The following is an 18124-nucleotide window of genomic DNA, read 5'->3' as shown; positions in this document are numbered from 1 at the left end:
TGTGTGGTTGCATGGCCGCTGTGATGCAGTGGAGCTCAGGCAGTGAAGGCACACAGCGGCTCCCATCAGGAGTTGGTTGTGGTGTTCTGGTTCCAGCCCAACCTCCTCTCTGTTCCTTCATGGAGGGGAATTAGTTTTGTCAAGTACATAACTGTGCAAATAGCCCAAGTGTGGGGATAAAAAGTGCTTGCTACTGAAGAGCATTGGGTGAGAGTCCTGTGAAGAGCTGAGCAAGGATGCTGGGTTGAAGGCCCTCCAATGTGGGGCAGGGGTAAACATGGGGAAGGCTGGGGAGGCACTTTGCCAACCAGCACATCTGCAGGTGAAAGAGGGTGTTCTAACAAACCTTCAGGGTGTTGTGTGTGAAGCTGCACTGGTGTGTTACATGGAGTGGTATTTAAAGGCTGCACAAAGCTGTGGAGACAGTTATTTTAATACAAAGGTCTAATGGTTTGGAACAGGATTAACAAACAACTCCTTTAGAAATACAGTTTTGGGCTTTAGTTTCTGTAGTTTCACTGTTTCTTCTTTCTACTTTTTTAAAGTAACATCTGTACCATGGCAGCACATGGATATATGGATCTGACATATGGATAGAGCCTTAGGTTAGAGTCCTGTCTGCAAACCCATGAGGAAAAGCAAGATTAGAAAGGCTGCTCTCTATCTCCTGATGAAGGTCTCATTGTTATCAGTGACGCCTGTTGTGTCATGCTGATCACTACAAGGAGTCACCAGTGCTAAAATCCAAGAGCATCTTTGTGGTGTCTCACTCCCATACCTAGAGGCCTCTCTCTTTCTGAAAGAGAACTTTCTGAAGACAACAGTGCCACAAACTGCCATAGCTGTTCTCTGTTCAGGAGCCATCCCCCATTGCACCATGTCCAGAAACCTAAAACCTTTCAGATCTTGGGGTCTGGAGTTTTAGCTTTGGCCTCCTTCAGTTTCTCAGGGAGTGTTTGAACATCCTTGCCCCAAGTCCTTCTGGAGCAGTGGTCCTCCCGTCTCTGTGAGGAGATGCCCACCTCATGCATTGGCCAGATGTGGGAATCTGTTAGCACTTGAAACTAAAGAGGATACAGACAGAGGGAGGAAACACTCTTTCCAAAGGCCTTGGGAGTTTCTTGCCTTTCTCCTTTAAGAGCCTGCAGGTCCTGTGCATGGAGAGAAAAGGTCAGTGCTGCCAAGTGCAGCTTCCTCTCTGCCGGTACCTTGCAAACTGAAGTCTGCCTGTGTTTGGGAATACTCCAGTACTGAACTGTTAACCCAGAGCGCTCAGGTTTACCTGTACATTGATGGGCCCACGGGCAGATGTCCAAGTATGAATTCCAAGAGAAGCAGTAAATGAAGGGCAGTATTTCCAGTGCTTGGTATTTAGCAAAGACAGTTAAAGCTGCAGCACATAAATGCTATTCTTAACTCCTCAGACACCCGTTACAGAATCACTGTAGTAAATCTGCTCTCCTTTTAGGCAGAGCAGCTTTGCTATTAGCCATGCTCTTTTATCCACTGTGTCTCTAGGGATGACTCTACCAGGGATATTGCAAATAGGCTCTGACACCAACTGCTGCTTTCTGTGTGGCTGGGTCTTCAGCAGCTCGGATAATTACAGACACCATTTACTCTCTTTCCTCCTGCAAAAGTGAGGGGGGGGGGGAGAATCCAAACCCTTGAGGTTGTAGACGTTCAGCTCTTGAGCAGCTAAAGCTTGTTCTTCACCCACTCCTGGGAACACAAGTGTTCCATTTGTCCCCATCGGAAGGCAGCGTGTTCCTGCCCTGCTGTTCTTGCTGTCTCAGAGACTTTGTAGAACAGATGCCTGGTTAAACTGATTCACCCTCTGCTCAGTTTCTGTAGCCTTTTATTCTACCTCTCTTGACCTGGGTTAAAAACCATCTCAGCAGAAACCACTTGTGGGTCATTATCCACGATCCTCTTCCTCACAGGGAGAGATGCACACTTACCTGCAGCCTGCGAGGTCTCTTCCCTCCCTCATGAACTCTTCCCTTTTACATCAGAACCCTATCATCCTGCCAGAGGTGCTCAGAGGGATGTACCTGTGCTGCACATGAGAAGGGTAATGCACATCTGCCCACGGCATCTGGCCCACCAGGATCCCTGTGCTTGCTCTCGGTTTCTCTGCCCAGCTTTGTGCTGTTCTTTCCCCCCAGGCCACGCAGCAGCCATGCTCTGGGGATTCTCATGCAGGGTGTCCCCAGTGTTAGGAGGGAAATGCTTCCCTTCTTCAGCCATTAGCACAGCACATTTGTATGTGTAATGCTGGTGCAGGGGGGTGCAGCACAGTCACACCAGGGGCTCCTCATGCCTCCTGTGTGCAGGTGATACACGCGTGTCCTGTGCTGAGTTCTAGCAGAGCAGCTCCCTTGCACACAGGTGGTGCACATGGGAGCTCCCCAAGGCACACACTTGACTGCCCTGCTCGGAGGGGTGTTCTTCTGCAGAGTGAAATCTGGTCAATGGGCTCAGAACACTGACCGCACCATGGAATGTTGTGTGCTTTGTGGTGCCACCCTCCCCGCAGAGCCAGCAGGAAGATCCAGCATCATCCTGCCCTGTTATCTTCATTTCAGCTGCTTTTGGGAGTGGTTTTAAGCTGCACGTGTTCCCCTTCCGCTGGCTCTGCTCAGTCATGAACCATCGCAGCCTCATTTGCCACTTCAGGTTCAGGTCTCAGTGCTGCAGGATGATGTTCTGGGCAAGATCAACCGTCTGCAAGAGATTAAAGGGAGAATTCCTGTAGGTACATTCTGAGGGCGTTAAAAAAGGACTTGAGCAGTTCTACCGTTATTCTAAACTTAGCCCCGAGCCTGAGTGAGAGTTCAGCATGTGGCAAAGAGAGAGGCAATCCTCAGGATTTAACACGGGGAGGCCACTGGGGAGCAGCAGGGAATGAGGCAGTGATTGCATTGACAAAGAGAGTTCTGACTGTACCGACCACGGCCCCAGGACGATGTGAGGACAAATAGCAGCAGGAACAGGTAATTGGGGAGAAACACTTGCTGTGCACGGCACTGCCTCCCCAGCCTTGTGCTGGCTGCAAGGAGCAGCCCTGGGCCCAAGTGTGGCAGCTTGCTCCTTTCCTGCTCTGCCTGTGCTGCATCCAGCCTGTGCTGGCTGTGGAGTGATGCTTGTACTTGATGAACAACCTGAAGAACTCACATTCACGTGTGATGTGTTTCCTCTTGCTTTCAAGTTCAGTAGCTGGAACTTACAGGTGAAAGGGCTGGTTTGGCCACAGTTGTGGTTAGATGGGGAGACACCAGGTGAAACCCAATGGCTTGTGGTCTGTGAAGTTCTTGTCCTTCTCCGTTTGAAACCTGTTTATCTCATTGCAAACTGTTAAAACCCATTGCAATCTGTTAATCTCATTGCAATCTCATAAGCAAACTGGTGGCATCTCTGATGTGCAACAGGAGATTAATGAAATGGTATGTTTGCATTCAGCTGAAATTGGAGATGAAATGTTATCTTCTAATTCTTTCATCCACTGCTGAAAAACTCTATCATGGGGTTCTACCTGTAGGCAGTAGTTGTCACAGGCAGAAACTTGCTGTTGCTGTGCACTGTAGGTCTGTAGGAACTCTGGGGAGACACAAACCCTCCTCTCCAGTAGCTTGCATGAACTTTCGTATCAAGCCTATTGTCATCTCAGGTTGAACAGAGATCCCCCCTTTTCCTAAATGATTTTGGTATTAGAATGAGGAGCTCGTTCCTGCTGATGTTGGAGCAATCTCTGGGGCTTCCCAGCTTCCCTCAGGGCTTTGCCTTAGAATCACAGAATATAGAATTCTTTGTCTTATGAACAGAATATGCTCATATAGTTTGGGTTGGAAGGGACCTTAAAGCTAAGGCAAAGTCCAACTGCAGCTCCTCCCTACATCAGTAATCCAATTTTACACCAGGGAACATGCAACGTGTTGCTGGTTCTTGTTTTCTGCTGTGGATCTTGTGCCCTTGTTGGTGAATTACTTGAAGCATGTCTTAGGATACACACGTTTCCAAGGATTACCAGAGGTAATCACTAAACCCCACGTTATGCAGTGATTACATTAGATTTAGTGAACAAATTGCTATCTGCAGTTCCTCCAGAGCATCTTGAAATGCCCCATTTGGACCTTTCTCAGTCTTTGGAATTCAACATAATGTGACAGATTTTTCCATTGCTTTTGCCATGTTAATAGCTGAGACCAAAGGAACATTTGGAGCCTTTTTTCTGTGTCTTTTGCCTCTTTGGAAAGTTTGTCCCATTTAAGCTGAGATAATGAAAGAAGTCTGATGATTTAACTGCATGTGGGAATGAGAGTAGAGCAGGGGCTGGTGAGGGTACTTCTGTTCGTATGCACAACCTGAAGTTCCTACCATACTGCAAGGGCCCAACATGTGCTCTCCAAATAAGTAACCATCGTTAAGAATGAGATATATAGAAGTGATGGTGAAACCCAGTATCTGAAAGTCAGTGCTGATGACAGACATCAAAGCAGTTCTCTTTGGCACAGAAAGTAAGTGATGGTCCTTAAAAGTCTGCAACTGTCCTCTCTAGCTTCCCTTTGCCTTTGGGTGGAGGTGGCTGCAGCTGAAGAGCTGTGGGATGAGAACTGGTGGAGAGGCTCCCCTGGCTCAGAAGCTCACCCACAGTCATTCTCTTTTCACCCCCTTGGTGTGCAGTGTGTGTGTGAACTGGGACCCACCATCCCCATCCTGCTCTGGATGGAGCACACTGGGCTTCCACCATGGCCACCACCTCCTGTGCACTGCAGGAACCACAGCCATGGCTCCGTGACTCCATCAAGGCACCAGCAGCACATCCTTTGTCCTTGGTGTGACAAGGGGTGGCATTTCCTACCGTTCCTTGTGCTGCACCAGGCACTGCTCTGTGCTGGTAGCCACATACAGTGAGAAGGGATGCAGCCCTCAGTGGTGGCCCTCCACAGAATCCTGTCTTCATGGCTATTGCTGAGCTAAGGAAATATTTCTGCTGCTTATTCTCTGATGTCATTGCTGGTCACGTGGATGCCATCCCATTCCCATGTAATGTGTTAGTTGTGTGGATGCCATCCCATTCCCATGTAATGTGTTAGTTGTGTGGATGCCATCCCATTCCCATGTAATATGTTAGTTGTGTGGATGCCATCCCATTCCCATGTAATATGTTAGTTGTGTGGATGACATCCCATTCCCGTATAATATGCATGTTACAGTGGTAATTACCCTCCCTTTAAAAACGCATCCCTTCTTTTGCTGCTGTCAGGGATCACACCCATCCTTGGCTACAGTCTGATGCTGGGCAATGGACGCAAGGAGCCATTGCACTTATTCCATTGACTTTGCCAGACACACAATATAGTGTGTCTGTGTGGTTTTGTGTGTGTGTCTGTGTGTGGTTTTGTGTGTGCGTCTGTGTGTGTCTTTTACTGGTGATTCCTGTTGCTGATGAACCCACCTTTAATCCTTGTGACAAGGCTTCAGCAATCCTTGTTTCCTGTATTGGTGTCCCATAGCACAAGCCCAGAACCATCTGCCCTCCACCTTCTTGTTTCAAACTGTGCCTAACAGCAATGCCCTGGAACGAATCACCATCTGCTTATTTGTACCTCAAACCATTTATTGTTCTTTTTTAAACAGTTATTTCTACTAAAGAGAGAAATTCTAACTTACGTGCAAATGAGAGACCTTTCTAAAGGACATTCAACTGTACTTTTGAGGCACCTTGTTTTAGGCAGTGTCCACATCCTCCATTGATGGTGTGGAGGTTTGGATCCGCAGACAGGGATGTGTTGGAGGAAGGACACGTGCTTTTCTTTTCCATAGCACACCCTGAGGGAAACAAATTCACTTTATTACAATCACAATGGTCAGGAAAATGTTGTGCCTCACAAGGAGACTTTACCCATTCTATATGAAAGAACATTTCACCTCCTCCTCTGTCACATCAGCTGTGGGCAGGGGAGCAGGGTCCTTGTGCAGCTCGGGTCCAGCAGCACTGCTGGGGTAGGGCAGAGCCTGGTCCTGTATCCGCACCATGACCCCTCTGAGGAGGGTGTGTGACCCATGTCTGTGGGGCTCAGGGTGGACAAGGACACGGAGCCCATGCGAGAAGGATGTAGCAGCTCCCATGGGCAGTGTCTTTGCCCAGCGGCAGAGAACGATGGGGGCTCCTGCACCCAGAGCAGCAGGAGAGTGGGGCTGGGGCCGGTGGAGTCTTCACTGAAGGCATCTCCATACTTGTTCCATTACATCCCACAATGGAGTGAGTCCCAGGCCCTGGGCAGTGCTGGGCTTGGGGCTGGTACTGGTCAGAGCTGGGACTGATGCAGTCTGTGTGGGCTCTGCTGCTGGGTTCCCCAGAGGTGAGGGGAGGTCATGGGATCCAGGGAAGCTCCTCTCATATGGGATGAGTGGTTCGCATGTGGAGCTGATGGTGGTGACTTGAGGCAGTGAGGAACCAGCTGTGGGACAGCTCCGGATGCTGCTGGTGGTGCTGGGACAGGTGCTGCTGTGCGGGGCTGTCACTGGTGTGTGTGACAGCACCAGCACAGGGATGCCCTGGTGCTGAGCCGTGTCTATGGTGCTGTGTGTGTGGTGCTGAGCTGTGTGTGGTGCTGAGCTGTGTGTGTGGTGCTGAGCTGTGTCTATGGTGCTGAGCTGTGTATGGTGCTGAGCTGTGTCTGTGGTGCTGAGCTGTGTGTGTGGTGCTGAGCTCTCTCCATGCTCACAGAGTGTCCCCTGACGGCCGCGGCGCAGCTGGAGCTCAGCACGGACATGCTCAAGGCCCTGCGGAACGGGGGCGCACACCTGGACTTCCGCACGCGGGAGGGGATGACCGCGCTGCACCGCGCAGTGCGCTGCCGCAACCATGGAGCGCTGCTGGTGAGTGAGGGGGTGCCCCCCCCGGGGCCGCTGCCAGTGAGCCCTCCCAGGGACACCGGGGAGATCGGGGTTAGGGTTAGGGTTAGGGACAGGGCACTGACAGCAGGAGCCTCGGAGGGGTCCGGCCAGGATGGGTCCGTGTGCTGTGGCCAAAGGGATGAGGTTCAGGAAGGCAAAGTGCCGGGTCCTGCACTGGGTCACACCAACCCCTGCAATGCTCCAGGACTGGGGAAGAGCAGCTGGAAACTGCTGATAGGAAAGGAGCTGATTGATGGAGCTGAACATGAGCAGCTCGTGCCCAGGCAGCCAGGAAGCCTCCAGCATCGTGGGCTGGATCAGCACCAGTGCAGCAGCAGGGCCAGGGCAGGGATTGTGCCCCTGTGCTGGGCACTGGGGAGGCTGCACCTGAATCCTGGGTTCAGTTCTGGGGCCCTCACTGCAAGAGAGACCTTGAGGGGCTGGATGGGGCCAGAGAAGGGCAATGGAGCTGGAGCAGGGCCTGGAGCACAAGAGAGATGGGGAAGGGTTGAGGGAGCTGGGGGGTTCAGATGGAGAAGAGGAGGCTCAGGGGGGACCTGATGGCTCCTCCAAGTGCCTGCAGGAGGATGGAGCCAGGAGGGGCTGGGCTCTGCTCCCAAGGAACAAGGGATGGGACAAGAGGAAATGGCCTCAAGCTGCACCAGGGCAGGTTTAGATGGAGCTGAGGAACAATTCCTGCCCCACAGGGTGCTCAGGCATTGGAACAGGCTGCCCAGGGCAGGGCTGCAGGCACCGGCCCTGCAAGGGTTCACACACTGTGGAGATGAGGCCTCAGTGCCATGGGGCAGGGGTGGCCTTGGCAGGGCTGGGAATGGTTGGAGTGGGTGAGCTTGAAGCTCTTTTCCCACTTGGCTGATGCTGTGGTTCTGTGCTGGGGTGATGTCTGTGCTGCTGTGGCTGGAGCATCCCTGGCCCCATTCCTGGCCAGGCTTTCCCAGTGCACAGTCCCTGAGGCACAGAATGAAGCTGCACTTCTCTTGCAGACACTGCTGGACCTCGGTGCCTCCCCGGACTACAAGGACAGCCGGGGGCTGACGCCGCTGTACCACAGTGCCATGGTGGGGGGGGACCCCTACTGCTGCGAGCTCCTCCTGCACGACTATGCCCGGCTCGGCTGCGTGGATGAGAACGGCTGGCAGGAGATCCACCAGGTGGGATGGGACCCGCATGGGGTCACCCGTGTCCTGCTGCCCATGGAGGGCTCATCCCCTCCTCTAGGTGCTGCAGCCGGGCAGGTAGTAACCCTAACCCTAACCCAGAAGCCTGGCTCCAGTGTGAAGCACTTGAACATGGTGTGCCAGCTCTGGCTCCCATCCAAGGTCAATGCTCAGGATGGTCAGTAGTGCCTGGGATCCTCCCCAGCTTACGTCTGGCTCATAGGATAGTGTTTGGGATCTTGGTCCACTGCCTGAGGCACCCTGGTTCCAAACCACAGTGGTAGCTGCCCCTGCATTACACACTGACAAGGGGATTTGGTGTAGGGAAGACATGGGATAGGGGTTAGGGAATCTGAGCTGGCTTTGTGCTTCAAGAGTGAGACCTCTTGGGGAAAGGGAAGATGCTCTGGCTCTGCTTAGAGTCCTCTTGTCTTGGACCTTCTGGGGGGCAGCTTTGCTTTGGGCCCATGGCATCTTGTAGCACCCAGCTTTCAGCCCCTGAAGGTGGACAGGTATTGGACAGGTGAGCACGAGGATATAAAACCAAGAGATGTGTTTGTGATCTTGATTTACTGTCCTCCTCCTGCCTCTGTCCCACATTGCCTGGGCAGATCTTTGAGGACTGCTGGTCCAAGGACAGATAACTTGTAGAGGAAAACAGCACAGCAGTTACTAGAGATGTGGGGCCACTGTCCTCCTCTTTGCTTATGCTTCAGGGATCCTTTCAGTGGACAATGGTACTGAGATAGCAAACAGTGTGTGTGGGGCTCTGGTACCAGTATAATGCTGAGCCAAACTTGCTGGTGACCCCAAGGTAATTTGTCCCATGATCATTCAGATGCATATTGCTGTTAGGTGTGCTTATTGCAACAGTGTGTCTTCATGCGTGTTAATGGGACATTTCAGGTCACAGGTCCAGCCTCATTCACCTTTTCTAGCATGGATGAATCCAGCCTCTATTGATCCCTGATTTTCCTGTTTTGTGTTTGGAGCAGGCGTGTCGCTATGGCCATGTTCAGCACCTGGAGCATCTGCTCTTCTATGGAGCTGATATGACTGCACAGAATGCCTCAGGAAACACCGCTCTTCATATTTGTGCTCTCTACAACCAGGTACATCTGCATGAATTAGAATCACAGAGTCAGTTCAGGTTGAAGGGACCTTAAAGCTCCTCCAGCTCCAACCCCTGCCATGGGCAGGGACCCCTTCCACTGGAGCAGCTGCTCCAAGCCCCTGTGTCCAACCTGGCCTTGAGCACTGCCAGGGATGGGGCAGCCACAGCTTCTCTGGGCACCCTGTGCCAGCGCCTCAGCACCCTCACAGGGAACAGCTTCTGCCTCAGAGCTCAGCTCAGTCTCCCCTCGGGCAGGTTCAAGCCTGTATCTGTGCTGAGATGGGGCTGTTCCTGTGTGCAGGAGTTCTCCAGAGGCAGGTGGCCAGGGAGCAACCCTTGGGTCAGTTTGTTCCCATTCCCAAGCTGGTTTTGCTTATTCACTGTCTCAGGTGTTCTGCCATTTCCCTGATTCCTGTTCCTCCTCCCCAGTGAGGCCCCACTGTGGGTTGGGAGGGGGCAGTGTTCTGGGTGGAAGGTGTTAATTTGACCCAGGTGGTCACATTGAATTTAAGGTGGGCCCATGGCTCAGGTAGGGCTTGTTGGGCAGGTCCTGGGGCTTTGCCCTGCTTTGAGGAAGGTCTGTGGATCTTCTTCACCAGTGGTTCTAAATTCTCTGAGTTCTGAAGACTGCCCAGGTGTTGTAGGCACCATTTCTGTTTCATTTCCTGTGTGGTTACTCACATCAGTTCAGCAGAAGTTGAGGGTGGCAGAGGAGCCTCTGAGCTCCTGCACCTACTGTTCTCTTTCTGAGCTCTGGAGGTCAGTATCTAAGGATTTCTCCTGTAGGTTCTGTTCTTCCCAGGGGGTTTTGTACCTTGTATTATGTGTTTTTTAGTTACAATTCTCAGTTTCTGAGGTGTGCATGCGTTAAACACTGACCACTGTTATAGACAGTGGCATGCAGAGGCTCATCTGTGGCTTGTTAGGTGATGGGTGTGTTCTGCATCTCAAGGAACCTGGTACCCAGGTGCCTGTCCCCTGTGTGGGTGACAGAGCAGCATTAAACAGTGCAGGTTGTAAGCATGTATTAACACTGGTTAGAAGCACAGAGCACCCAATGCAAACCCAGTAAAAGGGTTTAGGAAATGCCAGTACCTGGGAACGTGTGCTAGCCACTGTGCTCCTGGGCTGGTGCTTGGGCATAGCTATGGTGATGGGTGGACTTCGCCAGCTTGGGTTAAGGTGCCCAGTTGGTAGTGCTGAGCATCCTTCTGGGCCCTTTCCAAAGCAAGCTTTCTGAGCACAGTGCCTCAGTCTGGTTTGGCTGCTCTCTTGTCTGATGCTCACTGGCCTCTACCCCTTACCCCTTGCTTGCTTCTACAGGAGAGCTGCGCTCGGGTCCTCCTCTTCCGTGGTGCCAGCAAAGAGATTCGCAACTACAACAGCCAGACGGCATTCCAGGTGAGCTCCTCGTGCCCCTGCCCAGGGCTCTGCAGCATGTGGGGTGAGCAAACTGCAGCAGCCCATTGAGTCAGGATGTCTGCTCTGAGCCTGCCTCAGTCCTGGAGCTGGAGGGAGGAAAGGGAATGTGCGGTACACAGGGAAAGTGCTGTGAATGTGGTGGCTTAGGGTGGGAGACTGAGAGAACTTGGGTTATCTGGCCATGTGTAATGGATGTTACAGAACAGAAGTTACTGCTGTCTGCGGAAGTGTTGCAGTAGATGTTATAGGAGCAGAATCCTCAGAAATGAAGGACAGTGTTGCCACAGAAGTCAATGCACTTAAAGTTACCTTTGGTAAACTTAAACTGGGAGTCAGGATGACCTTTAGCCACAAGAGGAGTGAAACTTTGGAATAGCTTCCTAATAAATACACTGGGTAACATGGATGGAAAAGGGAAACTCTGTCACTTTGTAGCGTGACTGCTTCCATTTAGTTTGCAAATGCTGGGAAGTGCCTCCCACAGGCTGCAATTTAATGCAGGAGGTCTCTTCCTGTGTAAGTTCTGCTGAGCTTGGACCAGTCATTCTGTCTGTGCTTGTATTGAAGCACAGCCCTTTGCCTGAGGACCTTCCAGAAACGCTGTGATTCAGTGTTCAGTGAATACCAATGCTCAGGTGTCCCTTGAGAGTAGATTGTGTCTGTCAGCATCGTGCTCCTGTACCAGCTCAGGTGGCTGCAGGTGAGCTCACTCATCACCAGCCCTTTGGAATGCTTGTTTCTCACTCCTTCACTGTTGTTTCTGGAGGCTTTAGGTCAGTCTCAAGTGTGACCATGCTGTGTTGTACAGTCCCTGTGAGCATCACACATGGCCCATGTGAGAAAGGGGCCTTATTACAGACACAGTTGTCTAAATGTTAAGTACAATTTCATGCAGCTTAAAGATATTGTCCTCAAAAGAGCAGCAGAACTGACGTGTGTGCTCACCATGAGTGTGTGCAGGGATCAGGCAGCCATGCAGAGTGGTGTAACCACCACAAACATGTAGTTTCAGAACTGAGTAAACAGCTTAGGGTCTTATTTAAAAGTAATTTCTTAAGACAGAGACCAGCAGTTTACAAACTGTACTACATGTTGTCTGGGATGCTGAGAGGGAAAATGGCTTTGAAGGTCAAACTGAGCATCCTTATGGGCAGTCTGGTGCCATCACCTTCAGGAACTTGAGGCTTACTCCACTCAATTCACCTATTAGGTGGTTGTTGTCTAATTGTAGCTGATGTAGCCCTGGAGGTGGGAGTGCTACTTGTGTGATGAGGTGTGTGTGCCTGCAGAGAGAGGAAGCCCATCCTCCCCTCCATGATAGCCTGGGCACCCTGGGGTGCTCATGCACATGAGAGGCTGTGGTGGACAGCCCTCCATGAACCCCCTGTAGCTCAGCCCTTCCACTGCCTGCTCTGTTACCTCTTGCCTGGTGAGGGGCTTGTGAAAGGGCTCTGCTCTCTGCAGAGAACACTGCTGGCTGTGGAACTGCTCTGGGGGTTGAGGACAGTCCCATCTGACTGCTCTCCAACCCAGTGTAAAGGTACTTGTCTCCAGAGAAGGCTTCCTGTGGGAACCTGCTGCCTCCTTGAGATGAGCTGAACTTCTGGACTCAGGAGATGGAGAAAGAGCAATCTCTCTGCTTTGGGTGTTTGCAGGACGTAGGGCGGCTGTAGCAGGTGGTGGAGGGAGGCCCATGGCTCCTGCTGCAAGCTTATGTCCTGTGGTGTCCTACAGGGTCTTAATGAGGAGAAATCAGTGTCTGCCTTTTCTGTTTTGAAGCAGTGTGACTAATGGGCAGTTTGTGTTATAGAGAATGTTTGTAGCCCAACCACTTGTTTACTGGCAAACCCACCCCTGAGTCTGGTACTAGTGTGATGAGCTCCCTTCAGTCCCCAGCCTTTAAAGAGAAGCTCTGATTCCTGCTTGGATCACTTCCTCGAGACTTCAGTATGTCACTGGGTCACTGCTGCCAAGTCTGGCACTTTCTCACCTGTCCTCATGGCTGTGGTGATGGGAGCTGCCATGGTCTCTACCATGGCTTTCAGCATGGCAGGGGAGAGCCACATGTGTGCTGCCCTTGGCTCTGTGCCTGCTGCGAGCTCACCCAAGTGCCTCTGCTCTGTGGGGCTCTTTAGTCCATTCACTGCACATCCCTTGGGCTAATTTGACTGTTGCTTTTAATCAGACAGCTTGTTGGTGGTGACCTGAGATGACTCAAGATAGCAGTGAGTAGAGGGTTTAGAAGCTGTAATCACTTCCCTAAGGCCAATCAGCATCCCATTGCCTGGGCTGATGGGCCACCACTTTCTGCCTTGGATTCCCCCTGTGGCACAGGCATCTGACCCTAACTCATGGCCTGTGTGGTGGGGCAGGAGCTCTGGGAGGGTTTCACCTCTTCATGTCTTGTAGCAGGCTTCAAGGAGTGCAAGAGCAGGGTGCCCTAGGGTGACAGTTTTCCCAGAGCATCTTCCCTGCTTCTGGCAATCTGAATCTCTGCTTTCCTGAGCCAGGTTTGTACCTACATCTGTCTGCAATTGCTCTTGGCTGACTTCTCATCCATCAGTCATGTAAGGGAGTCCCCTGTGCAGGTGCAGCCCTTCCCAAAGCTCCCCAGCCTCATGTAAATCTGTTCTCACAGGATGGAGATGACCTTTCTCAGGGAGCTGCATACTCACAATGAATTGGATGAGAGAAATGTTGGGCTTTTGGTATCACTTTTTTCCCCTTCCAGCTGCTTTAGCAGCATCACTGATCAGAAACAATGTGCTGCCAGAGCACCAGTTGTCTCTCCAAGCTCCCATGTGCCTTGAGGTGCTCACTGGCTGCACTTGGGTGTTGACTGGAGTATGCTATGGGTCAGGAGCCCGTGGTGGGAAGGAAGAACTAAAGCTGGGACTGTGAAGCCAGCAGCTGCTGCTGGTGATGGGCTGAACCCACCACCCTATTCAAACCACGGGAAGGTAACAGCAGAAGAGGGGGACGTGTGGCCAGGCACACAGGTGGAATTCGTGTGAACACAGTGAGTGGTGGTTCAGGCAGTCACTGGTGTTCTCCCTCCCACCAGTGGTTTGTGCTGGATCCCAGGGAACTGAGATCCTGGATTCACAAGGTTCAGTTCAGGCTGGCAATGCTGGGTAGTATTTTACCTCTTTGGAGGGTGAAGACTCGTGAGTCTTCCTTTCAAGAGGTGCTTTTTTAAGTGTGATAAGGGTATTCACCTTCACCATTACAGCTTCTTCCTAGCAGGGGATAGCTCAAAGGTCAGCTTGTCCACAGCTTCTCAGGGTCTTTAGAAAAAGACTGAGTGCAGCTGCAGCATTCTGGGTTTCTCTTTCCCCTTCCCCTAATGACAGAAGGATTGCAGAAGACCTTTCAAATGCTGTGAGTGGTTCCATCCCTCTTGGAGCATGCAAATTGCATGATTTGACTTGGAAATGAAATCATTCACCTTTGCAAGCTGAATGTCACCAGAATGATGATCTGTGCCTGGTGCTGTGGACCAGTGATGCGAGAGCCTTTCTGTGCTACTCTGGGCATCAACACCAGCTCACGAGCAAGGCTTTGGTGGGATCTTCATTAACACATGCTGGAGGGAAGGAAATTCCCTCTGCTCACAGAGTCCCTATCCCTGTGGCTCTGATCCAGCTTGCTGTCTACCAACACCTCCAGGGCCTTTTCTGCTGAGCTGTTCCTCAGTCTGTGTCATTGCAAAGCTGCTGCTTTCCCAGACATGGGACTTTGCATTTGTCCTTTCCCAGCTTCATGGGGGTCTTGCTGACCTATTCTTCCAGCCTGCCAGGGTCCCTCTGCATGGCACCCCTGTCCCTGTGGCTATTGACCAGTCCCTCCAGTTTAGTGTTACCTGCAGACTCGGTGTCCTCGGTGGTGTCCTCCAGTCCCTGGCCATTGGGTAGATAATGACCTGCTAACATCCATACTCTGAGCCTTAACATCCAACCAGTTTTTCCCATCTAACTTGTCCACCCATTCACACTGGGATGTCCTGATTTCTATATGGATAAAGATGAGACGTAGAAGACTCCATGTGTTCTACTTCTCCCTGAGATAACTGCTAGTTTTGCTATCCCCATATCAGAGAGGCTGGGCCATTCCTGTCTCTCTGCACTCTGCCCTGTGTGGGGCTGCAGGTTTGCTGGAGAGCCCTGCTCTTTCCCTGTAAACAGCAGGAGAACCCGAAGCTGCTGCTGTTCAGTGGCTGCACCACAGTTTGTCTCTGCTCCCTGTTCCTGTGCATCTTTTCCCCATCAGTCCCAGCTGCTCCTGTGGTTGGTGTGAGCTGGGGGTAAGGCCCTGCCCTGCATGGGTCAAGTCCTTCGGTTTCATCTCTCTTGGCTTGTCCCTCCCACTGCATCAGGTCTCACTTTGCTTTCCCTCACTGGTTTTCAGATGTCTTAAGGACTCGTGTGTTCTTTCTGAGGGCGCAGGTCTGTGATGGGGTTAATGCAGGTGTCACATGGTGGCACTTTGAACCTCAGGGTCATTTTTTAGCCTTTTGTTTCAGAAAAGTAGCTTTTACACTTGCTTCTCCCCTACATAGAGTGCAGGACAAGTCCAAGTCCTTGTCAGGCCATCACCTGCCTGGCACTGTATTTTTCTGTGCCCTGTTAGAGATGCCAGCAGTTTCCTTCTAAGAAGCATCCAAGTTTTATCATCTTTACAATGCTTACTTCCCAGTTTCCTTTTCTAACCCTCACATCACCACCATGGAGTCTGAACTCTGTGTTCTCAATGTCAAGGTGGATCTTTCTTGTCTGGAAAGTTCTGGAGGTTCCTTGTGCTTCCCCTGTATGTCCCTTGAAGGTCTTTGGGTCAACCACAACAGCTGTATGACAAACCTTGCTGTAGTTGGTTGTATTGTAGTTGGTTGTAGTTGGTGTATCAGGCTCCAACCCTGATCAGAGGAGATTATTCATTGCCTTGGTGACTTCAGAACCAGTTGTTGATATTTCTGGTGTGGGCACCTGGAGCCTGGCCCAAAATACCATTCCCAGAGGAAGTGGTTCATAACCAGCCACAAGCTGCAGTCCGTGTGTCCCATCACCACCTGTCCAGCCAGCTTCCCACCCACCTCATCACCCACGTGCCCAAGCCATCCCTGTCCCATCCTGCAAAAGGGATGCTGCAGACAGCACCGAACACTCCCAAAGCCTGGAGCTGGCCCTTCCCTGCATTCCCTGTGCTCAGATCCAGGTGCCTGCTGGAGGAGGCACCTGAGGGGTGGGTTTTGGGCCCTTGTGCCTCAGCTCCCAGGATCAGCCCTGTCTGAGGGTGTTATGCTGGTGTTTGCTTGCCTGCTTGTGACCCCCTGTGCTGGGCATTGCACTGCTCCTGGCTGGAAGCTGCCTGTGCGCTCCAAAAGCATTTCCTGACATCCAACCTGAATCTTCCCTATTGGATTTGAAGCCCGTTACTTTTCCATGCTTATTGGGAACAGATTATTTCTGTCCTCGCTGCAGCTGCCTTGTCTGTTTCTGCAGTCAGACCACCCCTTCCCACCCGATCTGTTCTCTGGGCTGGGAACATCCAGAACACACAGGTTTTCCTGCAGAGACCTTGAAAGCATAATCTGATCGTTACTATTGATTTATGCATACCTTTTATTCTCTTGCTAAAAGTAGTGCTCTGCAGCTGAAACCCAACATGTTCTGCATGGAGCCAGGGGGGTAACATTGCATGTGTGAGGCTGCTAATTGTAAATCCTGGTGTGTTTTCCCTTTTCTGCCACAGTGTGACTTTGTTGACTCATTTTCAGCTTCTGATCCTGCAATCCTCAGATCCTCTTCAGCAGGATGCTGCCTGCTGGTTCCTGGCTTATAGAATCATAGAATAGTTAGGGTTGGAAAAAGGACCTTATGATCATCCAGTTCCAACCCCCTGCCATGGGCAGGGACACCTCACACTAAACCATATCACCCAAGGCTTCATCCAACCTGGCCTTGAACACTGCCAGGGATGGGGCAGCCACAGCTTCTCTGGGCACCCTGTGCCAGCGCCTCAGCACCCTCACAGGGAACAGCTTCTGCCTCAGAGCTCAGCTCAGTCTCCCCTCTCTTGGGCAGGTTCAAGCCATTCCCCTTGGCCTGTCCCTACACCCCTTGTCCCAAGCCCCTCTCCAGGTTTCCTGCAGCCCCTTTAGGCACTGGAGCTGCTCTCAGCTCTCCCCTTCTCTTGTCCAGGCTGCCCCAGCCCAGCTCACTTGTGTTTGTGCAGGTGTCACAGACTCACTGAGCCTCCTGACCTGGGCTTGTTCCTCCTCCCTCTCCTCAGCCCAACCAGCCTCATGGCTGCTGAGGTTGCTCAGTGCTTTTCCTGGCCAGGCTTGGAGTGCTCCCACCTTGGGTCTTGTTCCTGTACTCAGCTCTTCTCATGAAGAGACTTTTCATTGTGCCCATTGCACCTTGTGCTGTTGACTCTTGTTCTTTGTACACCTCGAGAAGAGGCTAGCTCCATCTTCTGTAATCCCTGTACAGAAACTGTCATTACATTTGTCTCTATTGACTAAATATCTGCACTCTCTGCCTGTTCCTTGACTTCCCAACAATCATTTCGATTCTAATCCTCTAATGACTTTGTGTCTCCTTCCAGCTTGGTCTAATCCAGGAGTTTGATAAGCACATTCTGCACTCCATCATCCAGATTGCTAATGAAAGAATTGAATACGACTGAGCCTGGGGGAGGGTCCTGTGAAATCCATTTGGCATACATCTGACAGGCAGGGATTAGCTTTGTGATCAGTATTTCATCACTTGGCAGCAGTTTCTGCTGGGTTTCATGTCTCTCATCTCTGTGAATGGCACAAAGGCCATCAGGAGTTCTGCAGACACCTATGTGGTGTCTTCAGTTGCTGTGCTCTGCCCAAAGCCTGGCCTGCTGTCTGCTCCTGCAGAATGGTTCCCCTTAAAGATTTACACTTTGATGTTATCTTAACACCCCATTTGTATTGGCTTTTTGCTGCAATACAAGCAGGTCATTAGATGCATTTTCTTCAAAGATTTGTATCTTGTTGCTTTAAAATAGACATCATGGGCTGAGCGTTGCGATGTGCAGGCATGTTGCCCAGGCAACAGGATATTCCCAAATGGAGTGGTTTTGTTAAAGGATGTCTTCAGATAACTGTCATTTTGCTAATTTAAATTAAGTTTGAGCTGATAGTGTTTGGATTTCTAATTTGGTGATGTCAGATCTTGTGATGTCATGGGAATGAATAAATGTCATGCTACATATATAGATTACAAGTGTTCAGTGTTAATACCTGGAAGGAAGTGATGAAGACAGTTGATATTTTGCCATTCAGCTCAGCTGTGAACTCTCTTTGTTCCTCAGCACATGTGAAACACAGGAACAGCATAGAATCATGGAACAGTTAGGGTTGGAAAGGACCTAAAGTTCATCCAGTTCCACCCCCCTGCCATGGGCAGGGACACCTCACACTAAACCATATCACCCAAGGCTTCATCCAACCTGGCCTTGAATACCACCAGGGATG

General features: G+C 51.2%; 1 protein-coding gene across 1 annotated transcript in view; it reads left to right on the top strand.

The window, feature by feature from the left end:
- SHANK3 (SH3 and multiple ankyrin repeat domains 3) overlaps window positions 1-18124 on the top strand; it is a 288859-nt gene that overhangs the window by 36011 nt on the left and 234724 nt on the right. Inside the window, exons 5-8 of the mRNA XM_034063065.1 lie at window positions 6734-6885; window positions 7908-8075; window positions 9077-9193; window positions 10519-10596. Of these exons, the coding sequence (XP_033918956.1) occupies window positions 6734-6885; window positions 7908-8075; window positions 9077-9193; window positions 10519-10596 (515 nt within the window). The remainder of the gene's footprint in view (window positions 1-6733; window positions 6886-7907; window positions 8076-9076; window positions 9194-10518; window positions 10597-18124) is intronic.

This window comes from Melopsittacus undulatus, chromosome 5 (genome assembly GCF_012275295.1).
Source record: "Melopsittacus undulatus isolate bMelUnd1 chromosome 5, bMelUnd1.mat.Z, whole genome shotgun sequence".
Taxonomy (NCBI): domain Eukaryota; kingdom Metazoa; phylum Chordata; class Aves; order Psittaciformes; family Psittaculidae; genus Melopsittacus; species Melopsittacus undulatus.
This window is presented reverse-complemented; position numbering and strand designations above follow the sequence as displayed.